This window comes from Impatiens glandulifera, chromosome 5 (genome assembly GCF_907164915.1).
Source record: "Impatiens glandulifera chromosome 5, dImpGla2.1, whole genome shotgun sequence".
NCBI classification, from domain to species: domain Eukaryota; kingdom Viridiplantae; phylum Streptophyta; class Magnoliopsida; order Ericales; family Balsaminaceae; genus Impatiens; species Impatiens glandulifera.
This window is the reverse complement of record NC_061866.1, coordinates 3,121,112-3,143,801: the sequence shown is the minus strand read 5'-3', so window position 1 is coordinate 3,143,801 and position 22,690 is coordinate 3,121,112. Positions and strand designations below refer to the sequence as shown.

General features: G+C 30.1%; 2 protein-coding genes across 2 annotated transcripts; one reads left to right on the top strand and one right to left on the bottom strand.

The window, feature by feature from the left end:
- Positions 1-406: 406 nt before the first annotated feature.
- LOC124937548 lies at positions 407-8,924 on the bottom strand. The gene is made up of 18 exons (XM_047477829.1): positions 8,787-8,924; positions 7,996-8,104; positions 7,821-7,928; positions 7,293-7,366; positions 6,505-6,613; positions 6,330-6,437; positions 5,802-5,875; positions 5,013-5,121; positions 4,284-4,357; positions 4,059-4,106; positions 3,561-3,619; positions 3,387-3,460; positions 2,554-2,695; positions 2,380-2,453; positions 1,682-1,782; positions 1,057-1,135; positions 818-941; positions 407-716 (listed from the first exon to the last, which is right to left on the bottom strand). Exons 1-18 carry the CDS (start codon positions 8,874-8,876, stop codon positions 614-616), a joined length of 1,659 nt encoding a protein of 552 aa, XP_047333785.1. The 5' UTR covers positions 8,877-8,924; the 3' UTR covers positions 407-613.
- Positions 8,925-15,724: 6,800 nt separating this feature from the next.
- On the top strand, positions 15,725-21,609 carry LOC124940203 (delta(14)-sterol reductase). The gene is made up of 13 exons (XM_047480687.1): positions 15,725-15,908; positions 15,993-16,110; positions 16,707-16,777; positions 17,453-17,509; positions 17,965-18,056; positions 18,834-18,881; positions 19,028-19,148; positions 19,227-19,273; positions 19,666-19,747; positions 20,096-20,172; positions 20,253-20,372; positions 20,973-21,047; positions 21,114-21,609. Exons 1-13 carry the CDS (start codon positions 15,861-15,863, stop codon positions 21,265-21,267), a joined length of 1,110 nt encoding a protein of 369 aa, XP_047336643.1. The 5' UTR covers positions 15,725-15,860; the 3' UTR covers positions 21,268-21,609.
- Positions 21,610-22,690: the final 1,081 nt, after the last annotated feature.

Genomic DNA, 22,690 nt, shown 5'->3' with positions numbered 1-22,690 from the left:
GTTATTTCTATTTAATATTTTTAAATGTTATTATAAATAAAATAAGGGTATTTTGAATATTTGATTGAAGATGGGATATAGGGTATTTGGATTAATGTGGTTTGGGTATCTTATGAAATCCTGCATTTTTCTTGACAGGATGAGGACCATTGTTGCTCTCTCCTGCAGAGCTAACTTGAAGGTTCTTACTGGAAGAAGAAGCAATTTCAGAGGAAAACTTTGTTGTTAATTAGGCTGCATGTATAATATGCATCATATTTTCTTTTTGTTATAGAACAAACAATTTATGGATGTGCTTTGAAAAATAAAACCAAAGATTTTTGTTTTGTTTTGTTTTGAATATAGAAAACTAACATGGCTGTGACAACCATAACTTCCACCTTTCAATGAAAGACTTTCAAATCAATAAATTGTAATCTGATTTATATTTAGATAAAAAGTAGAACCAATTCCAATTGAAGCAGCATCCCAACAGCATTGACTTTAAGTTTTTCTATTGAAATGTATAATCAAATATAATGTAAATTCAATAAAATAAAACATGAAGTTATTTGAAACATTCTTAATAAACAACCAGATCTGTCCAACTGATAGAGATATAGAATAGTCCACTTTAACTGATGATTATGGGAGAAGAGGTTGAAATTGATTTGCAAGTTTTGTCCTCATGCTTATCACGAATGTGCTGTTGTAATGCTTTATCTGATTTGAATGACCTGTGAACAACAACACATTATTGTCAAATAATAATAATAATAAATCAGATAGGAAGCATGGTTTCATTATTCAGTCAGAAACCGTAAATTTGTGTACATACTTAATACAAGACTTGCAAGGATATGAATTGACTTTCGACTGAGTAATGACATTAGCTTCGTCGGTAGCTTGTTTTGAAAGAGGGAGTGTTTCAACATTGACAATACTACTAACTTTCTTCACATCTGCATCAACAAAACCTTCTTTGAAGACATACATAACAGAATTAAACGAATTAGATGTGTTTGGTTACCATTTGATTTCAACTTTGAACAAGACTGAAAAAATGAGGAAATTTACCATCTTCTTTTGGAGTAGTAATAGGTATTGTTGCATTGGAAGAATTTTCAATGCGTCTCCTCTTTCTCGCTTCTTCAACCTTCGCCAATAAGAAACAACCATACCCAATAAATAAAATGGTTAGTATTTCCCAATCACATAGTACCGTTTTTTTTACAGGCCAACACCTATCTGCGTAAATAGAGAATTATATTTTCCTTTTTTCAATTGAATAAAAAGGTTTCAGTGAGGAAAAATGACAATATCAGACAGATTTTAAACACTAAGAATCCATTCAAAATTCTCATTTTAAGAAGTTTATATCAAAACAATTTCAATGTTGAAGGATTTATAATAAAAATCAATAGTTTGAGGGAGGATTTCAAATTGGAAAACATTTTTAAGGCTTTTTTATGAGTTTTTCCAACTCATAATTAATTTCTTCACAACCTCTTCACCATCATCAGATTCACTAGTAGCAACATCCCAAAATATAAAAGTTTTTAACACATTAACATATCTTACACCAGAGATGTAATGGACAAAAACAGTTCTCTTTCGAGAAAAATGATGTCTTAAAATCATGTTTACATATTCTGTTGCAACTTGCAAAAGGAAAAGACCCCTTTAAAAGAAGGTGAAATACCTCGAAGCTACTGATTTCATAATCTTCATTACTGTTTCTACGTTCTACTCCTTCATCCATTTTTGTATTTTCATTTGGCTCAACAATCTTCACGATCTTATCTGCGAAAGTGTTATGTGTAGTAAGGTTAGGGTTAGTAGAGATGCATAAATAGTCAATTAGCCCCTGAAACATTATGTTATTTATATTTATTTTTTTGAAGATACATACTTTATAACAGAGATAAAGTTTTTTATTTTGGCACTCAACTATATAACATACCAAGTCTAGACATATAGGATTTGTACACAAAATGTAAATGAGACGAGAATGGACTAAGCATATAAAGGAGATAAACCGGATCTAATACTATTTCATTCATTATTCAGAATAATACATGCTATGAAATTTATAAGCTACAAACTTATAAACTTACTCTACTAACTACCACACTACCCATATACTACCACGGTTACAAACTCCTATACTCTCTTGCCTCTCATCTCCAATTATCTTTGTTTCTCATTTAATTATTCATTCTTTCATCCTCATATCCTATAAACCCTAAAAAGTGTTAGGACAAGGGTTCTGACTTTTCAATCGCATCATCAGTATGTTCCTCACACTCGTCCGGTCAATAAATCAAGAAAATTTGAAAACCAAATAAAATATGTACAATACTACTTTCATGTGAACACCCAAATCAATTAGTAAATTACCGGTTAACATTGTAGACTTCTCCACATGGAAAATTCTGATGTGATCATGTAATCTTTTTTCTGTAGAGAATGACCTGTGAAAACAACACATTATTGTCAATAATCATAATTCAGAGGGAACAATAACAAAGGAAATATGGTTCATAATTCAGTCAGAAAACCTAGTGTAAATACCATTTACAAGATTTGCAAGGATACTTCTGGACTTTTATTGCAATTTGTTCTTTCTTCGACGGACCATTGGCATTAGCTTTGTCGGTAGCTGGTTTTGAAAGAGGAAGAGTTCCCACATTAACACTACAAACACTTTCTACATCTGCATCAAGCAAATTAGACATGTTCAGTTCCATTTTTATATTTTCATTTGGCTCAACCATCTTCACGAACTTATCTTCGAAAGTGTTATTTGTAGTAAGGTTGGGTTAGTAGAGATGCATAAATAGTCAATTAGCTTCTGAAACATTATGTTATTTATATTTATTTTTTTGGAAGATACATACTTTATAATAGAGATAAAGATTTTTATTTTGGCACTCAGCTATATAACATACCAAGTCTAGACATATAGGATTTGTACACAAAATGTAAATGAGATGAGAATGGACTAAGCATATAGAGTAGATAAACTGGATCTAATATTATTTCATTCATTATTCAGAATAATACATGCAATGAAATTAATAAGCTACAAACTTATAAACTTACTCTACTAACTATCATACTACCCATATACTACCACACTACCCATATACTACCACGGTTACAAACTCCTACTCTCTCTTGCCTCTCATCACCAATTCTCTTTGTTTCTCATTTAATTCTTCATTCTTTCATTCTCATATCCTATAAATCCTAAAAAGTGTTAAGACAAAGGTTCTGACTTTTCAATGGCATCATCAGTATGTTCCTCACACTGGTCCGTTCAATAAATCAAGACAATTTGAAAAGCAAATAAAATATGTACAATACTACTTTCATGTGAACACACAAATCAATTAGTAAATTACCGGTTAACATTGTAGGCTTCTCCACATGGAAATTTCTGATGTGATCATGTAATTTTTTTTCTGTAGAGAATGACCTGTGAAAACAACACATTATTGTCAATAATCATAATTCAGAGGGAACAATAACAAAGGAAATACGATTCATAATTCAGTCAGAAAACCTAGTGTAAATACCATTTACAAGATTTGCAAGGATACTTCTGGACCGTTATTGTAATCAGGTCTTCCTCCGACTGAACAAATCCACGACAACATACCCCATAAATAAAGTATTAGTGAATCTTAAAATATGTCTTTCAACTACAAAACCGTTTTGATATGAATCCCTTTTTAAATAAATTTCATCTGACTTTTTTCATTCAAACTTTCGATCACATAGAACTATGTTTTCTAATTGAACCCTTTTAAATTTTTACAAGACAACTGCTATTGGGTAAATGGAGAATTGTTTTTACTTTTTATAATTAAGGTTCCAGTGAACAAAAATGATCATACTCAACTGAGAATTTAAACAGAATGAATCCCTTTAGAAATTATCAATTTAAAACATTTTATATCAAAACTTTAAAGTTAAAGGATTTATAATAAAAAAAAAATTAATTGAGGGCATATTTCAAATTGGGAAAAAACTTTTGAGGGTTTATTAATGGGTTTTTTTCACCCCATAATTACCTTCTTCATAACCTCTTCATCATCATCAGATTCACTAGTAGCAATATCCTAAAACAAAAAATTGTATTAACACATTAGCATATCTTTCACCAGAGACGTAATGGACAAAAAACAGTTCTCTTTCGAGAAACATCATACACCAATGATGTCTTAAAAATCATTTTCACATATCTGCGGCAACTTGCAAAAGGAAAAGACCCCATAGTTTTAAAGAATGTGAAATACCTCGAAGCTACTGGTTTCATAATCTTCATCCATATTTTTATTTTTTTTTGGCTCAACAATATTCACGATCTTATCTGCAAAAGTGTTATGTTCAGTAAGGTTAGGGTTCGTAGAGGTGCATAAATTGTCAATTAGGTCCTGAAATATTATGTTATTTATGTATATATATATATATACATAAATAACATAATATATATTATTTTTTATAAATACATACTTTATAATAGAGATAAAGTTTTTGATCTTGGCCCTCAACTCTGGAAAGTACCAGTCTAGGCATATAGGATTATGTAGATGAGACGAGAATAGACTATGCCTAATAGAGGAGATAAACCGGACTTAATACTATTTCATTCATTACTCGGAATAATACATGCTCTGCATTTTATAACCTACAAACTCACAAAATTACTAACATGCCCTACTAATTACCATGCATATACTACTACAGTTACAAACTCCTACTCTCTCTTGCCTATCATCTCCCATTTTCTTTGTTTCTCATACCATTCTTAATTCTTTCGTTCTCATATCTATAAACCCATATTCTTAACTTATTGTAATCTGCTCTTCCTTCGACAGACCAATGACATCAGCTTTGTTAGTAGCTTGTTTAGGAAGAGGAAGAGTTTCCACATTAACACTACTATATTTCTTGACATCTGCATCAAGAAAATTAGATATGTTTTGATTTCAACTTGGAAGAAGACTGAAAATGAGGAAATATACCATCTTCTTTTGGAGTAATAACCATTTTTTCCTCCTTTTCATGAGCAGTAACAGGTATTGTTGCATTGGAAGAATATTCAATGTGTTTCCTCTTTCTTGTTTCTTCAACCTTCACCAATAAGAAATCAACAACCACCTAATTAGTATGTCACAACATACCCCATAAATAAAGTATTAATCAATCTTAAAATCCATCTTTCAACTACAAAACGTTTTGATGTGAACCCTTTTTAAAAACATTGTAGTAAAGTTGAACAGGTCTAACATCATTTCATTTAAAAGGATGACCGAGTACAAATCGATATTTCAACATTTAGAACATCGCAACATATGATTGTAAGGTGAACAATTCATATACTGGTTGATCAAACTAAGAACATAACCAATGTATGGTAGAGTATTGGAGAATTAGTGTAAGGGGTTTAGAACAAGTTTTCGTTGTGATTGAGATATTCATTGCTTGAATAGAGCTATTTCCATGTCGAGAAAGAATTTGAGGGGAATCAAATTTTTTAATATGAAGTTGTTTCAATATTTTCATATATACTTATTCTTCCAAATCTCCATTAAATGTGTTATTGACTAGAGAATTTCGATGGTGTTCAACTTTGTAGCAGGGCATAAAAATCAAGATTCTTAATTTGAGGACCCAATCATTATATTCAACTATACATTCTTTATGGTGAGGGTTCAGAGTCAGTAACAAGATTGATGTCACATTTGCCTATTCTATTGCACCGTGCAAAGGAAGATGAAAATAACCCTAGAGTTTACAAGAAGGAAAAATACCTCGAACGTAGTCATTTCGTAATCTTTATCCATTTTTTTATTTTCCTTTGGCTCAACAATATTCACGATCTTATCTGCAAAAGTGTTATGTTCAGTAAGGTTAGGGTTCGTACAGGTGCACAAATTGTCAATTAGGTCCTGAAATATTATGTTATTTATGTATATTTTTTTAAATACATACTTTATAATAGAGATAAAGTTTTTGATCTTGGCCCTCAACTCTGGAAACTACCAGTCTAGACATATAGGATTTGTACACAAAATGTAAATAAGACGAGAATGGACTCTGCTTAATAGAGGAGATAAACCAGACTTAATACTATTTCATTCATTACTCGGAATAATACATGCTCTGCATTTTATAACCTACAAACTCACAAAATTACTAACATGCCCTACTAATTACCATGCATATACTACTACAGTTACAAACTCCTACTCTCTCTTGCCTATCATCTACCATTTTCTTTGTTTATCATACCATTCTTAATTCTTTCGTTCTCATATCTATAAACCCCTATTCTTAACTTATTGTAATCTGCTCTTCCTTCGACAGACCAATGACATCAGCTTTGTCAGTAGCTTGTTTAGGAAGAGGAAGAGTTTCCACATTAACACTACTATATTTCTTGACATCTGCATCAAGAAAATTAGATATGTTTTGGTTTCAACTTGGAAGAAGACTGAAAATGAGGAAATATACCATCTTCTTTTGGAGTAATAACCATTTTTTCCTCCTTTTCATGAGCAGTAACAGGTATTGTTGCATTGGAAGAATATTCAATGTGTTTCCTCTTTCTTGTTTCTTCAACCTTCACCAATAAGAAATCAACAACCACCTAATTAGTATGTCACAACATACCCCATAATTAAAGTATTAATCAATCTTAAAATCCATCTTTCAACTACAAAACGTTTTGATATGAAACCTTTTTAAAAACATTGTAGTAAAGTTGAACAGATCTAACATCATTTCATTTAAAAGGATGACCGAGTACAAATCGATATTTCAACATTTAGAACATCGCAACATATGATTGTAAGGTGAACAATTCATATACTGGTTGATCAAACTAAGAACATAACCAATGTATGGTAGAGTATTGGAGAATTAGTGTAAGGGGTTTAGAACAAGTTTTCGTTGTGATTGAGATATTCATTGCTTGAATAGAGCTATTTCCATGTCGAGAAAGAATTTGAGGGGAATCAAATTTTTTAATATGAAGTTGTTTCAATATTTTCATATATACTTATTCTTCCAAATCTCCATTAAATGTGTTATTGACTAGAGAATTTCGATGGTGTTCAACTTTGTAAGAGGCATAAAAATCAAGATTCTTAATTTGAGGACCCAATCATTATATTCAACTATACATTCTTTATGGTGAGGGTTCAGATTCAATAACAAGATTGATGTCACATTTGCCTATTCTATTGCACCGTGCAAAGGAAGATGAAAATAACCCTAGAGTTTACAAGAAGGAAAAATACCTCGAACGTAGTCATTTCGTAATCTTTATCCATTTTTTTATTTTCCTTTGGCTCAACAATATTCACGATCTTATCTGCAAAAGTGTTATGTTCAGTAAGGTTAGGGTTCGTAGAGGTGCACAAATTGTCAATTAGGTCCTGAAATATTATGTTATTTATGTATATTTTTTTAAATACATACTTTATAATAGAGATAAAGTTTTTTATCTTGGCCCTCAACTCTGGAAACAACCAGTCTAGACATATAGGATTTGTACACAAAATGTAAATGAGACGAGAATGGACTCTGCTTAATAGAGGAGATAAACCAGACTTAATACTATTTCATTCATTACTCGGAATAATACATGCTCTGCATTTTATAACCTACAAACTCACAAAATTACTAACATGCCCTACTAATTACCATGCATATACTACTACAGTTACAAACTCCTACTCTCTCTTGCCTAGCATCTACCATTTTCTTTGTTTCTCATACCATTCTTAATTCTTTCGTTCTCATATCTATAAACCCCTATTCTTAACTTATTGTAATCTGCTCTTCCTTCGACAGACCAATGACATCAGCTTTGTCAGTAGCTTGTTTAGGAAGAGGAAGAGTTTCCACATTAACACTACTATATTTCTTGACATCTGCATCAAGAAAATTAGATATGTTTTGGTTTCAACTTGGAAGAAGACTGAAAATGAGGAAATATACCATCTTCTTTTGGAGTAATAACCATTTTTTCCTCCTTTTCATGAGCAGTAACAGATATTGTTGCATTGGAAGAATATTCAATGTGTTTCCTCTTTCTTGCTTCTTCAACCTTCACCAATAAGAAATCAACAACCACCTAATTAGTATGTCACAACAACATACCCCATATATAAAGTATTAAGCAATCTTAAAATCCATCTTTCAACTACAAAACGTTTTGATATGAACCCTTTTTAAGAACATTGTAGTAAAGTTGAACAGGTCTAACATCATTTCATTTAAAAGGATGACCGAGTACAAATCGATATTTCAACATTTAGAACATCGCAACATATGATTGTATGGTGAACAATTCATATACTGGTTGATCAAACTAAGAACATAACCAATGTATGGTAGAGTATTGGAGAATTAGTTTAAGGGGTTTAAAACAAGTTTTCGTTGTAATTGAGATATTCATTGCTTGAATAGAGCTATTTCCATGTCGAGAAAGAATTTGAGGGGAATCAATTTTTTTAATATGAAGTTGTTTCAATATTTTCATATATACTTATTCTTCCAAATCTCCATTAAATGTGTTATTGACTAGAGAATTTCGATGGTGTTCAACTTTGTAACAGGGCATAATAATCAAGATTCTTAATTTGAGGACCCAATCATTATATTCAACTATACATTCTTTATGGTGAGGGTTCAGAGTCAGTAACAAGATTGATGTCACATTTGCCTATTCTATTGCACCGTGCAAGGAAGATGAAAATAACCCTAGAGTTTACAAGAAGGAAAAATACCTCGAAGGTAGTCATTTCGTAATCTTTATCGTTGTTGTTTATACGTTCTCCTTTTCCTTCGTCCATTTCTGTATTTCCGTTTGACTCCATATTCTTCACCTTCTTAGCTGCCGAAGTGTTATCTCCTTCACTGTAACTAGTAACTAGGGTTAGCAGAGAGATGGTGCATAAATAGTAAATAATCCCTCAAATATTATGTTATTTAAACTTCTGTCTAAGTTCGCCTTTCATTATAAAAAACAAATTCAAATTTGTTTAAGTTTATAATATAGTTTTTCTTTCACATTACTTTTTATTAATAATTTTTCACACTCTTTCTCTTCTTTTTTATTTATTTTTTTCTCATTTGTATAAAAATAATTATTATTATAATAATAATAAATATATAAATTTAGATATTTTTTAAATAATATTATATATTTTCTTAGTTTTATAATAGTTAATAAATTAGATTTTAAATTTTTTATAAGAAATAAATTAAACAATAGATAAAAATTAGACAATAAAAAATAATATACAATTTTATAAAAATTCATATATTTATATAAATTATTTTAAAATAAATTATTTTTTAAGTTAAGTAATTTATTAAATATTTAAAATTAAATTAATAAAGTATTCAAATTATTTTAAATAAAAATTTAAGTTTATAAATATATAATTAAACTTATTCTATTAAATCTTACATACTCTTATTATTTATTGTATAAAATTATACCAAACTTATTATATATATATATATATATATATGACATTATTTACATCATTAATTTGATGTCATCAATTCCACTCTTCTTAAATAGTTAATTTATAATTTAAATTAAATTTGTTTTTCTTTAATTTAATTTAATATTATTTTTAAAATTTTAAATAAAGGTGGTAGATTTCTTAAATTAAAATTAGTTTTTTAAGTTTTATTAAAAAAATAATTTAAGATTTTAATTTTATAAATAACTATACATAAACAAACCATATTTGATAATCATTATAAATAAACAAACTAAAAACATAAATCATAAAAAAAAAAACCATTATCTACAAACTTATCAAAATATGAATCATAAACAATAATCATTATTCATAAACAAAAACTATTTTGTTGAAATAAAACACCAACCAAAAATCATACATTTCATTGTTCATGTAACTCTTTTAGGACGAAAACATGGATTTCTTCCTATGAAATTCTTCTTACCTCTTGAACTTTATCGAAAGAACTTTTTCTTCCACTTTCACCTTTCTTTTCTGTATTATTCTTCAATTTCAACATCTTCATTAATGTTATGTTAATTTTTATCGACACCTTTATAACTCTTGGAAAAACCCTTTGTATTGGTTTTTGTGAAAAGTTCGAAGTTCGAGAAATTTAACATCGGTTTGCATATCAGGAATTTTATTTTAAAATAAAACATTATTTTTTAAATCTCGGACAACTTTTGAAATTAATTAAAAATAATTAATTTCAGAGTTCAATTTTGAATAAACTGGGGATTTACGGTAATCAAATCACAATTTGATTTTTAGAAATCATTTAGTTTAAATTAATTAAATATAATTAATTTAAAATATTATTTATTTTTAAAAAAAGTCTGTCAATTGATTTTTGAAAATCAATAAAAGTTGGCATACGTATACAAACGTATTGACCAGAGTTTTCTTTTAATTTGTAGTTTGGTGATACTAAGAAAATAGATTTTGTGCTTCATCCTCCGTACTCATTTTAAAAACGGTCTCTACTTATAAAGTTGACTTTTAAAAATCGGTTGTATAATGTTTGAGTTTTAACCGATTATTCTTCTGGTCCTAAGCATACGTAAGTTTTGTGCGTTATTTAAAGTATTGAAACAATAATATTTAATGATGGTACATGTTGTTGATAATCACTTACGGAGGAAATACATTAAGAAAGTCAGTCATTTTTAAAATCATTAATGTTTAGAAATAAACACCAAATGAGCCTTTATCGAAATATTTTGTGGAAATATCCCAAAAATATTTTAAATGCATTTTCTAATTTTTCGGGATTTTTAGAAAATAATTTGGAATTCCAAAATTATAAAAATAATTTTGGATTTTAAAAAGGGGAACCAAATAGGCCTTACGACCGGAATCCTAAGCCTAGTGTTCATTTTTATCGGTCGAGGTTAAAAGACCCTCGGCCCGAGTCGAGGCTCGGAATCTTTGGTCGGAGCGCCGAAGTTCCTTAGTCGAGGTGCTAAACACTCTCGGTCCTTAACTAATTTTACCGGTCCAAGTGTACAACCTATCGATCTTGGGTTAGCTTGAGGCTAAGTTTTTCAATTGAAGTGTATAAACCTCTTGGTCTTAGACCAACTCTAGGTTGAGTCCCTCGATCCTAGGCGCGGGAGCTCTCAGTCCCAAGGTCAGACTTCTCGGTCCTAAGATTCGGGATTCTCAGTCCCAAGGTCAGACCCCTCGGTCCTAGGGTTTGGGGTTCTCGATCCCAAAGTTAGACCACTTAGTCCTAGGGTTTGGGATTCTAGGTCTTAATGACGGACCTCTTGGTCCTAAGTGAGAATCACCGGTCAGATTTCTCGGTCCTAGCTCAAGAACATCGTTCATAGGTTCGAATTTCTCGGTCTTAGGCTAACAAGCATCGGTCCTCAAGAACACTAAAGTGTAGGGTTTTAAATTCATTTTTTTAGCTCTGATTCTTTGAACTAAAAGCTTGGGTAACTTCACAAAGCTCTCATGAACATGTCGATCATCATCTCAAGGTATAAATCGACCTAGATGATGATCAAATTGTTCAAAATAGTTTGTGATCAAAAATTGGATTTTTGATTTTAAAGTTGTTTTGAAGTGTAAATAGTTATCAAATAGCTTCTTTATACTACATATACTTGATTGGTACCAAACAAGAACACTAGATGTTCGTTTTGACCAAATCAAGAACTCAAAATTTTCAATTTATTTTGAAAATTTTTATTTTGATCAAACATGATCCAAATAGTTGCCCAACATCATTACAATCATGTTGAGAAACTTTCTAGGTTGTGACTCAACATAATTAACCCAAGAACAACAAACTCGTTTTTTATTTTTTTGAAAATTCAAATTTTGATTTTTGTTATTTAGATCGATTGATTAATTGTATCATATCCAGAAAGTTTCTAAATCATCTATGAATGAATTTTCAACTATAAAACACCATAAACAACAAACATACAAGCTTATGTAATCTAAAATATAAAATTTCAAATTCAAATTGTAAATATTAATTAGACGGTGATTGAAACATTACTAAGGATTGGAGAACACTCATTGTCCTTAGAAAAGCTTTCTAGATGCTCAAATTCAAGTTTTAAGACCTCAAACAAAATATTTGAAAAATTCGAAAGCTTCAAACTTTAATGACGAGTTTTTGTTTTTCTTCGATTTGAAGGTTATGAGTTGATTCCTTGGATTCAGAATGACTTAGAGGTGTATTTATATTGTACCTAACTCGGTGGAGGCTCCAAATGGCCTGAATCGGCCAAACGTGGCTTTTGGTTATTCTTGGCTTAAGTCGCCAGAATAGAGATGATTCATCCCTATTTTGATAGGGAGAAACGATCACCATCGTAGGGTGTTCATTTCAGGATTTATATGAGCCAAAATGGTGGATTAATGGTTGAGTTCTAAGTTGGAGAAATCAACCACGGTTCTTCATCCTCATATGCTCGGCGTCGCGATGAATAAGAAGACTATAGTCCAAAACAGCGTCGTTTTGATGTTGGGATGTGCTCCGTTAGCGATCTGTCCAACGTCATTGACGTTTAGGCGGTTCGTTAGCGATCTGGTGCGATGCACGCTTCTCCTCAGTTACAACCGGCTACGCTGACGCTTCCTAGGCGCTGAATTTTCATCTAGCGCTTACCTATGGTTGTAATTCCTACTACAGCGAATCCTTCGGATTTCGGCTGCACTAAATTACTAATATTTATTTTTATTAAATCCTTAATGGTTTATTTTAAATTGATTTTTCTCTCACCATTTTGACTTTAATTTTGATCTTTTTAAATACACAAAATATTAAAATAAATATGAAAAATATTTTACCAATTTATTATTATTATTTTTTATATTTGTAAGGTTAAATAAATAATTATTTTAAATGAAATTGATACAACAATTCATTATAAATTATTTATTTCTATTCTAAAATTTATTTTAGATAGATGAGTACAACATTTATCTTAAATAATTTTAGTTTTATTATTTTGACTGTTTCCCCTAATTAATTAAGCTTTAATTATCACAATAATTAGCCTAATTAATTGTTTTAATTGGTTTTTGGCCATAAGGTTAATTATTTTGATTTTTATTTATTTAAAAATAAGTCAAATAATCTATATATATATATATATAATGATGCTTAATTTTTAAAGTGTCCGGATTATTGGGTCGAGAGTTGTGGTTAATTTGGATATATGTGAGAGTAAATGGATACTTGAGTCGAATTGTGGATTGACCCGCCCATAAACTTAAAACGGTTAAAAATAAAATTAAAAATGTTATAGGTATGGTTCAAACTTGCAACCTAACCAAACAAGTACAACCTTTTAACCAACTAGGCTAATAACACTTTATATTTTAAATTCAACTCAAAATTTGATAAACGCGCGACATTTTAACAATATAAGTTCGATATTTTAACTAACTTATCTATATATATATATATATATATATATATATATATATATATATATATATATATATATAATGATGCTTAATTTTTAAAGTGTCCGGATTGTAAGGTCGATAGTTGTGGTTAATTTGGATATATGTGAAAGTAAATGGATACTTGGGTCGGATTTTGGTTGACCCGCCCATAAAAATTTTACCGTAATATTTTTTCACGGTTTTTTATATTATTACTCGTGCAAATGCACGGGATACATGCTAGTTATTTTAATATTATAAACTGGGATGTAGATTTTTAGTGCTTACAATATTCCTTTTCAATAACATAATATTCATCTTCACCAATCTCTTCTTCGCTAGCTTCAACATCTTTAATTCTTTATTAATATTATGTTGATTCTCATCAACGCCTTCTTTTTCAACAACAAATTTTTTCTCTTCAATTCTAATTTCAAGTGAAAGAGTTGAGTTTAGAGAAATTATGAAGGAACGAAAAGGGAGAATGATCAAATAATCGCGAAATGAAGAATGTTGGAATCGTTGGTGGAAATAGAGAAGACCGCGCACATATGTGGAGATCGAGAGCGCACAAAGAACTGCTTCATATTATCAAGTTCTTTACTAATATATATTTATATATGGTATATATTAACTAGTTTTAAAAGAACAAATTAGTGACGTGTATTTTTCATATTTTTTTTATAGATAATATCATGTAAATAATAAGTTAACGGTGTTAGAAGATGTGAAAATAAACATTGTTTTTTTATAATTTTAACAATAAAAAGTCCTAAATGGCAAGGTTTGAAAGAAAAGATTCTAAAGCAAAAAAAAATAATGAAAAAAGAAAATAAAAAAAAAGGAAAAGAGGTGATTCGATCATTTATAGTTTATAGGAAAAAATTAAAGTGATTAATAATAAAATAATATATATTTAAAAATGTATATTTAAAAGTATATATATAATATTAATTATTCAATATAAAAAAATAAGTTAGAAAAGAATAAGTTGAATCAAGTTTATCAAGCATTAATAAAGAATGAGTGAAAAATTCGTTTATCAAAAAAAAATAATAAGTTAGGCATATAAGTTAAGAAATAAGCTGAATCAAGTTTATTAAGCATTAATAAAAAGGGGTAGAAAATGCGTTTATCATTCTATCTCATTCTATTTCAGATATTTTTTTACTACAATTTTTCGTATAGTACACGTGTAAGGAATCTCTATATTCTCTAAACATAAAATAAAAATTATTTAAAAAATTATATAAATTAATATTTTAATATTATATATTATAATATATTGAAATTTTATATTATTATAGATAAATAAATATGTTGGTAAAGTTATATATTTAATTATGTTTATTAGTGTTCGAGACATGTGAGATCGGGTTGGAGTCAGGGTCGATGACACAAATATTATCCCCATTCGGTTTCAGAGAAATCGTCTCTAACGGGGTAATTCGGATCGGACACCGTGGGACGTAAGGGTGTTCATCAGTTTGGTTTCGGGTTATTCAAGCTCCTCAATTTGGGTTCTTCGAATTTTTTAATTTTTTTTAAACAAATTCGAAAACCGAACCGAATATTGACATTCAAATTTAATTTTTTTTAATTCGATGAATTCAAATTCGGTCGGATATTCGGTTCATACCAAATATTGAACACACCTATACAATTGTACTATTTATTATAATAATTGCACCGACACTTTTTTTTTACCTGTATTATCAACAATTTTTTTGAATTAAAGTTTATAGATTTGGAAGACTAACAAATTACCCAATTTAATATATAATTAAAATAAATAATATAAAATAAATTCGTTTTTTTGAGTTGAATCTTAACTCGAAAATCAAACAAAAAATCGTATTTAATTTCGAATTAATTTAAAATTCGATTAAAAAATCGAAAATAAAATTTGAATTCGAATTAGTTTAAAATTCGATTAAAAAACCGAAAATAAAATTCGAATTCGAATTAGTTTAAAATTCGATTCAAAAACTGAAAATAAAATTCGAATTCGATAAATTTAAATTTAATCGTATATTCAGTTAAAGCCAAATATATAACACCTTGCAAGATTGATTATAATTGTAATCTTTAAATAATAAGGATCAAAATAAAGTGAATGGATAAGCTGAATAAGTTGGTGGATAAATAAACAAGAATGAAACTTACCCTAAATAATACATGAAAACTTTATTCTTTTAAACATTTTTAGTTACCTACATGAAAATGGCTTCTTTGTACATAAAGACTTTATTTTTCCGCCGGAATCTTCCCTTTTCAAATAGATCGCGGCAGGCTGGCAGCTAGAGAGAGAGAGAGAGAGAGTCTACTGACCCAGAGACTATTGTCTTCTTTACTCGCCAACCCATTTAAAAGATTGTCCAGGAAGAGGGGAAACGTTCTATTGAAGATATGGATCTGAATTCAACTCTTCATGCTTTAATACCCACTTATGATTCTGTGAGCAATTCTCTAACCATTTGTCTTTATTTCAACTAGACTTTACTCAACTTGACTTTAGTTTATTTAATTGTGGTGAATCAGGTCATCTTGTTGTTTGTTTTCTTTGCTTATTTGGCGATAGCTGGATCCATTCTTCCTGGAAAGGTGATTCCAGGCGTTGTCTTATCAGATGGCACTCGACTACATTACCGCTGCAATGGTAATCCAACTTACGTACATTAGATACTTCAAATTGAATTCACTTCTCTGCACTCTTGGTTATGATATTTTGATCAACTTAGGGTTTTCTTACAAAATTACACATGGGTTTTGCTTGCATTGAAGAGTATAATAAATCACATGTATCTGCTTGTAGTTTCTGAATGTTTTTCTGATAATGCACTTATACAAGACAAGCAACTACAATTACTCCATATGTTTTCATTGCCATTTCTTAACATAAAGTTTATGATGCAAAAGGAAGCCTAGGGCTAGGATTTCCTAACCCAACGATTAAGATGAAATAATGGGTTATGAGTCTACAAGCAAACACGACAGGAAAAAGGCGGACAGGAGGCAGCTCATTAGTATTGTAGTTATTAGTAAGTTATAAAGCGGTTAATAGTAGTTATATAATTCCCTATTTAAGTAGTGTGATTTAGTTGGTTTAGGATATGTGTATTGGATATCAGGAACGAGTTTACTCATCTATTTGATTCTTCATTTTACATCTTTTGGAATTCTGATCTTTCTTCGCTTATCATTTTCTCTAGATCACCTTGTTGACACTCCACGATACGCATGTCAATTTTTCAGGCTTGTTATCATTACTTTTGCTGGTTATGCTCCTTGGATTGGGAGTCTGGATGAATTTTGTATCTTCCACAGTATGTACATGTTAATTTCATATGATCAGTTTCTCCATATTTGATAAAGATAGTTATTATTTCCACTAGTAAAGAGTTTTCCTTACCAATAAGATGTATCCTGCTTTGTTTTCCAAATGATTGTTTATGGTTTATATATGAAAACTTTTCTTTTATCTGATGTTACTGAGCACTGATTCATGAAAACTCTCCCGGCCTTTTAAGCTTCCTGTTGTTGATTGCTTAAGGAAATGCATCCATAGCAATAGAAATTATTTGCAAAATGGGATTCTTGTTGCTATCTGAAGGCTCTTTTCTTGGACTCTTCCATTGTCCCTCCTAGTGCATTTCTTTGTTATTTGGGGAAACAATTTGCTAATCATTTATTTCTTTGATGGTAGAATTCCACTAGGGGGAATAAGAAATGAACTACGTAGAAGTGCTTTGACCATTTGGATATAATTTTTAAAGTTTTTCCAGTGAAAACGATTTTCCATCAAAAATCAAAATAGCGTGTATTTCCGTCAATGATTTCTCTATCTCAAAAAATATGTATAACTTTTTCTGTAAAACAAAATTATTCGTTTGAAATAATCAGCTTGCGTGTTAATAATCTTCCGTTTACGAAAAATATGTGATAACTACTGTTTAACCGGTGTTTTCTTTGTATAAATTAATGTCTTTTTATGTCCTCAGGTGATAGCAGACCAAGGACTTGAGCTTTTATCAACAACTTTTATATTCAGCATTTTAGTAAGTCTCAAGCTTAGCATCTTGAAACCCTTTTTGTTTGCTTAGTTATATCTGATTAAAATTCTCCTGCACTTTGACTGGACTTTGCCATGGTGTTTCTTGGAAAATTTTCCTAAAGAATGTAATACAAAAGAATCCCTTTATAGACAAAACGAGTAGCAGTTTCACTGACTTGGATAGTTAGTAGTGGATGGTTTATGCAAGTAACCAATTGTCCTTCCATTTTCAAATAAACACACTATCTTTCCCTGCTTTTAATTAGTTTCAAATTTTGATTGGCATATCATTGGGAAGATTACAAGAAAAAATTGAAACCCTTTTTTTAGCAAGAATCTAATCATATTTATTTTGATATATCAAACATGTGGATGCATCGTCTACTAATACCATTCAGTACTTATGGAAAGTATACCTAGTGGATACCCTCTTAACCCTTATTTCATTCTAAATGCTAGGTGACTTTTGTACTTTTTATTGCTGGCAGCAATTCTCGTGCCCGGAGTTCATCCCTGAAGCCTCATACTACAGGAAATTTAGTACAGGATTGGTACGTTCAGTTATTTCTGTACCTTGCTTCTTCTGATCATTTCAAGAATTAATTATCTGACAAATTTAGTGGTTCTGCTATTGTATGTTGCATCTCCAATTATTGGCTTCCTGCGAGTTTTAAATCAACTATATATCATTTAGTAAAATTTATAGTCACCTCATTGCTGCTGGGAAAATGATTTGAGTTAAATAGCATGTGATGGCTGATATTTGGATTTAGTTATAATTGCCATAGTAGGCTTAATGGAGATATTGGTTAATTTCTTATCAGCAGCTCATAAAGATTGTGTTGCTTTTGTTCATTTGCTTGGTTGCAGAATCTGGCTTCTTGAACCATAAAGGAATGAAATTTCTTAACCAAGTTGGTTTAGTGGGATACCTAACTTGTACAAAAAAAAGTTTTAATTTCTTAACTCCTATAATTTCATGCAACAAGTCATACGTGAATTCATAGGCCCTATATGGAACACTTTATAACAGAAAAGCGTTCTCATTCTCCCTAAAACTAAGTTTAGTTTCCAAACATTTTTGGAAAAAAATAAAAATTGTTTTCATATAGGGCCATAGTGCATACTAAATAATTACAATTTGAACTCAACATTCCATGTAATAAGTTCATACCCAAGGATTCACTTTGGACTAGCAATTTGAAAGTAGCATATCTTCTTGATCAGTCTATGAAAATGATTCACATAACACAATTATTGTTTGCTAGTTTCCTTGAAGACCCTTTTCAATTGCATGTATTATGTTGTTTTTATCTCTTTGTTTTCAGGTGGCTCGGGATACAACTGAACCCTCAATTTATGGGAATTGATCTAAAGTATGTAACAATCCGATGTAACTAGTTACTGTACTGCTATAAATCACGCCTATTATTATTTCTGTGATAGTGTGGGAATTCTCTAATTGTAAATTGTTGGGTAATTACCTTCTGATTCAACACAAAAAAATGATTTCCTCTTGTAGGTTTTTCTTTGTTAGAGCTGGAATGATGGGATGGTTACTTATTAATCTGTCAATCCTGGGAAAATGTTTTCAAGATGCCACTTTGAGCCCATCGATGTTTCTCTACCAGCTCTTTTGTGGGGTAAACTCATCGGGCCTTCATTTACCTATTTCTTATACCATGCTTCTGTTATTTTTTCTAACTATTGTTCCATTTCAGTTGTACATCTTGGACTACTTTTTCTATGAAGAATACATGACATCCACGTAAGTATTCATCTCTTTATTTCCTGAGACTAGTAAAATGAATCAGTTCCATTCAGTTTCACTAATTGTCAATATTAACACAACATATGTACTATAAGATAGGCATTTCTTAGTGTTTTATCATACCCATCTAAATGTTACTTTCTGGAGCAGTTTGTCACATAGACTAGTAGTATAGTCTAACTGTTTGTCTCTTTATTAATATTCATGTTGGAATTTACATAATTTACTATATTGGGCCTATTTGTTATCACGATTTTATTATCCAGATCACGATCCAGTTGAGAAAATAATTCAATGAGACCATGATTGTGCCACAAATACCAGTTTTCAAATAAACTCATTGTTTACCTAATTCTTACATATGTTTAATTAGGCACTGTATTTTTCAGGTGGGATATAATTGCAGAGAGATTAGGCTTCATGCTGGTGTTTGGAGATTTAGTGTGGATCCCCTTCACTTTTAGCATACAGGTTTATAATACATTCTGTTAACTTGCATCCAAAAAAATGAAATGTTTCTTTCTCCTTTAGACACTCATATTGAAATCTAATGGTTTTGATATCCTGTAGTTAGAAGTAGAACTCATTGTTGGTCAAAATTCCTTTCTTAGTTCCTTCATTTCAGTTTCCTACCCACATAAATCTGGTGTATTTCTTACCTTAATCTCGTAGGAGAAGACACGGATCATTATTTAAAATATAAATAAACATATTGGGCTTTAAAATACAAATAAACATATCTCACAACTTTGGATCCATTGACGAAAAGGAATTCCTTCTGTTAAAATTGATGAATTTGTATCTTGTCCGTGATTACAGGGCTGGTGGCTTTTGGTGAACAAGGTGGAGCTAACAAAAGCTTCCATGGTTGCCAACTGCATTGTCTTTCTGATAGGGTCTGTCCATGAACTTGTTATGTGCTGACGCCATTTTATTATAAAGCTAATAATACTTGGTTGGTGCTCTGAATGTAAAGGTATAGGGTTTTTAGAGGAGCTAACAAGCAAAAACATATGTTTAAGAAGAATCCTAAAGCTCCAATATGGGGAAGTCCACCAAAAGTTATTGGAGGGAAGTTGCTTGCTTCTGGATATTGGTAAGGCATCCAATCTAACATCTTGTTATCTTCTTCTTCTTCTAGTTCTACATGCAAAATTGATGAAAAATAGGCATAAACATTGCAAGAATAACTAACAGACACTCAATCATATATTTTGTTAGCAGTTTGAAAAGCTACCAGACAGCATTTCCTGGTAACTTTTTTTTGTTTATTTTGGGAAAACGGTGAACCATACTATTAAAAAAAATAACCCCAAGAGTCGTTACATGACGAAGTAAAGATCTGTTTCCAAGCAAAGAAACAACAAACAATTCAAAAAGCATAAGTTTTTGAGCAAACAAACAAAACATCTAGAGTTTTTTTCTTTGATTATCTTCTTTCATGGCATTTCCTGGTAACTTGTGGTTTGTTTGAGGTGGGTTATGTTGAAATAATCGGATTATTTGAAAATTATAAGAGAGAATGAATTATTTGTGTAAAATGACTAATATCCCATCAGATATTTTAAAAATGTTATAAAGATATGACGTGTGTTATTTGGGATTATTTTCAAATAACTCTAGATCAAACAAGGTTTAATTAAGTGATTTAGTGAAAGAATTGATGGGTTGATGGGATATTGAACTACTACTACAGGGGAATTGCAAGGCACAGTAACTATCTGGGAGACTTGCTTGTAGCTTTGTCATTCAGTTTACCATGTGGCATAAGGTAAAAAAAGGTTTTTTGCCTGATTTCTCAAAGTTACAATTCTAATTTAGCTTCATTTGTCTTCAGTTCCCCAATTCCATATTTCTATCCAATCTACCTTCTTATCCTGTTGATCTGGAGGGAGAGAAGGGATGAAGCTCGATGCGCAACCAAGTACAAAGAAGTGTGGGCTGAGTATTGCAAACTTGTTCCTTGGAGAATACTTCCTTACGTTTATTGACAAATTTGACTACAAAAAAAAGCAAGTTCTCTTCCAGAATATCACCTCGCAAAGGTTATTTATTCCTTCTCTATGTCTCTTTATTAAGTGTTCTCAGTTTTGATTGAAGATGATATATATATGTATGGTTGAAGAAGGAAAATAGGTTTGTAATTGCCTGCTTTTTGTATGATATTTATGGTCTATTTCATTTTACTATGTTTCATCTCTTGATGTAATTTATTTTATTTATAAATTTTCCCTTGAAGTGGAAGTCCATGTGATCAAAATCTTGGAATTCCAAAATTTGATTCTCTTTCCCTAGGATTGAGAACACATTAATCTATTCTTGATTTTTGTTCCTTTTTCTTTCTTTTTGTTATCTTGGTATTTGAGATGTACTTTTTTTAAATTAGATTATTTTAATATATACATGTTGATGTTTGGTTTAAAAAAAATATATGGTTTAAGTTGATATACCATTTAAGCTTGTAACCTTAAATTTATAATAAACACAGTTAAAATAAATGAAATTGTAAACTTTGAATTCACCGTGCTCAATCTATCCCTTCCAATTGATTTTAATCAAGGCCGCCCTGATTAAGCCTAACAAGTTTGCGGGCTAGGAATTTATTATGGGTTAAATAAAATATTTTATTTTATTATGGGTTTAAATATTATAGATTTTTTTTTAATATTCTTTTTAACTAAAATTATAGCAGTCAATTTTTTATTTTGACTTGGTTTTATTAGAAGGAGACATTGACTTTAGAAGCTCAGCAAGTTCCAGTTTTATTTTTTTATTGATTCAAATATCACCGTTTCTTTTTTCTTAAATCAATTTCCCCCTGATTTAATTAGAGGGAGACATTGATCCTGTTTAGTGGAGTTGAAATTGAATAACAAATATTATTAAATTTGTTAATATATATATATAATTAAAATATGTTCCAAAACACTATATTGGAGCTAAACGTTTTCAAAAAATGTAAACTTTGGTTGAGAGTCTTCACTAGATCTAGACGTTTTCAAACAAATGTAAGCTTTGGTTGAGAGTATTCACTCGATCTTTTATTTTAACCGAGAAATAAAATGTGTGAAAATGTAGACTAAGAAATTTTTTGTTTGTTGGCAGTTTTGTTATATTGTGAAAATGTATAAACACCATATATATATATATATATATATATATATATACTTTAAGAATTTAGTATTTTTTACGTAAAATTTTCATTTTCATTTATTTAAAATTAATAAGATCGATAGATTTTAATTGAGATTATCGGAAAATTTGAATTTAGAAAATAAAACCGGAAAATTTGAATTTAGAAAAAAAACTTGGATCAATACTGCTAAAATCTCGAGTCTTAAAATCTTACAATTTTATTCATAGACGAGTCTGATTTTAAGTAACTTTTAATATTTTAAATTTACGATAATAAGA

Coding starts and splice junctions, on each gene's coding strand:
- LOC124937548 (XM_047477829.1), bottom strand. CDS start 8,876: ATGGAGTCAAACGGAAATACAGAAATGGACGAAGGAAAAGGAGAACGT. Junction 6,614..7,292: donor ACGAAATGACTACGTTCGAG/GTATTTTTCCTT, acceptor TTATTGGTGAAG/GTTGAAGAAACAAGAAAGAG. Junction 3,461..3,560: donor CCTTGCAAATCTTGTAAATG/GTATTTACACTA, acceptor TTGTTTTCACAG/GTCATTCTCTACAGAAAAAA.
- LOC124940203 (XM_047480687.1), top strand. CDS start 15,861: ATGGATCTGAATTCAACTCTTCATGCTTTAATACCCACTTATGATTCT. Junction 15,909..15,992: donor TAATACCCACTTATGATTCT/GTGAGCAATTCT, acceptor GTGGTGAATCAG/GTCATCTTGTTGTTTGTTTT. Junction 20,173..20,252: donor TGCATTGTCTTTCTGATAGG/GTCTGTCCATGA, acceptor CTGAATGTAAAG/GTATAGGGTTTTTAGAGGAG.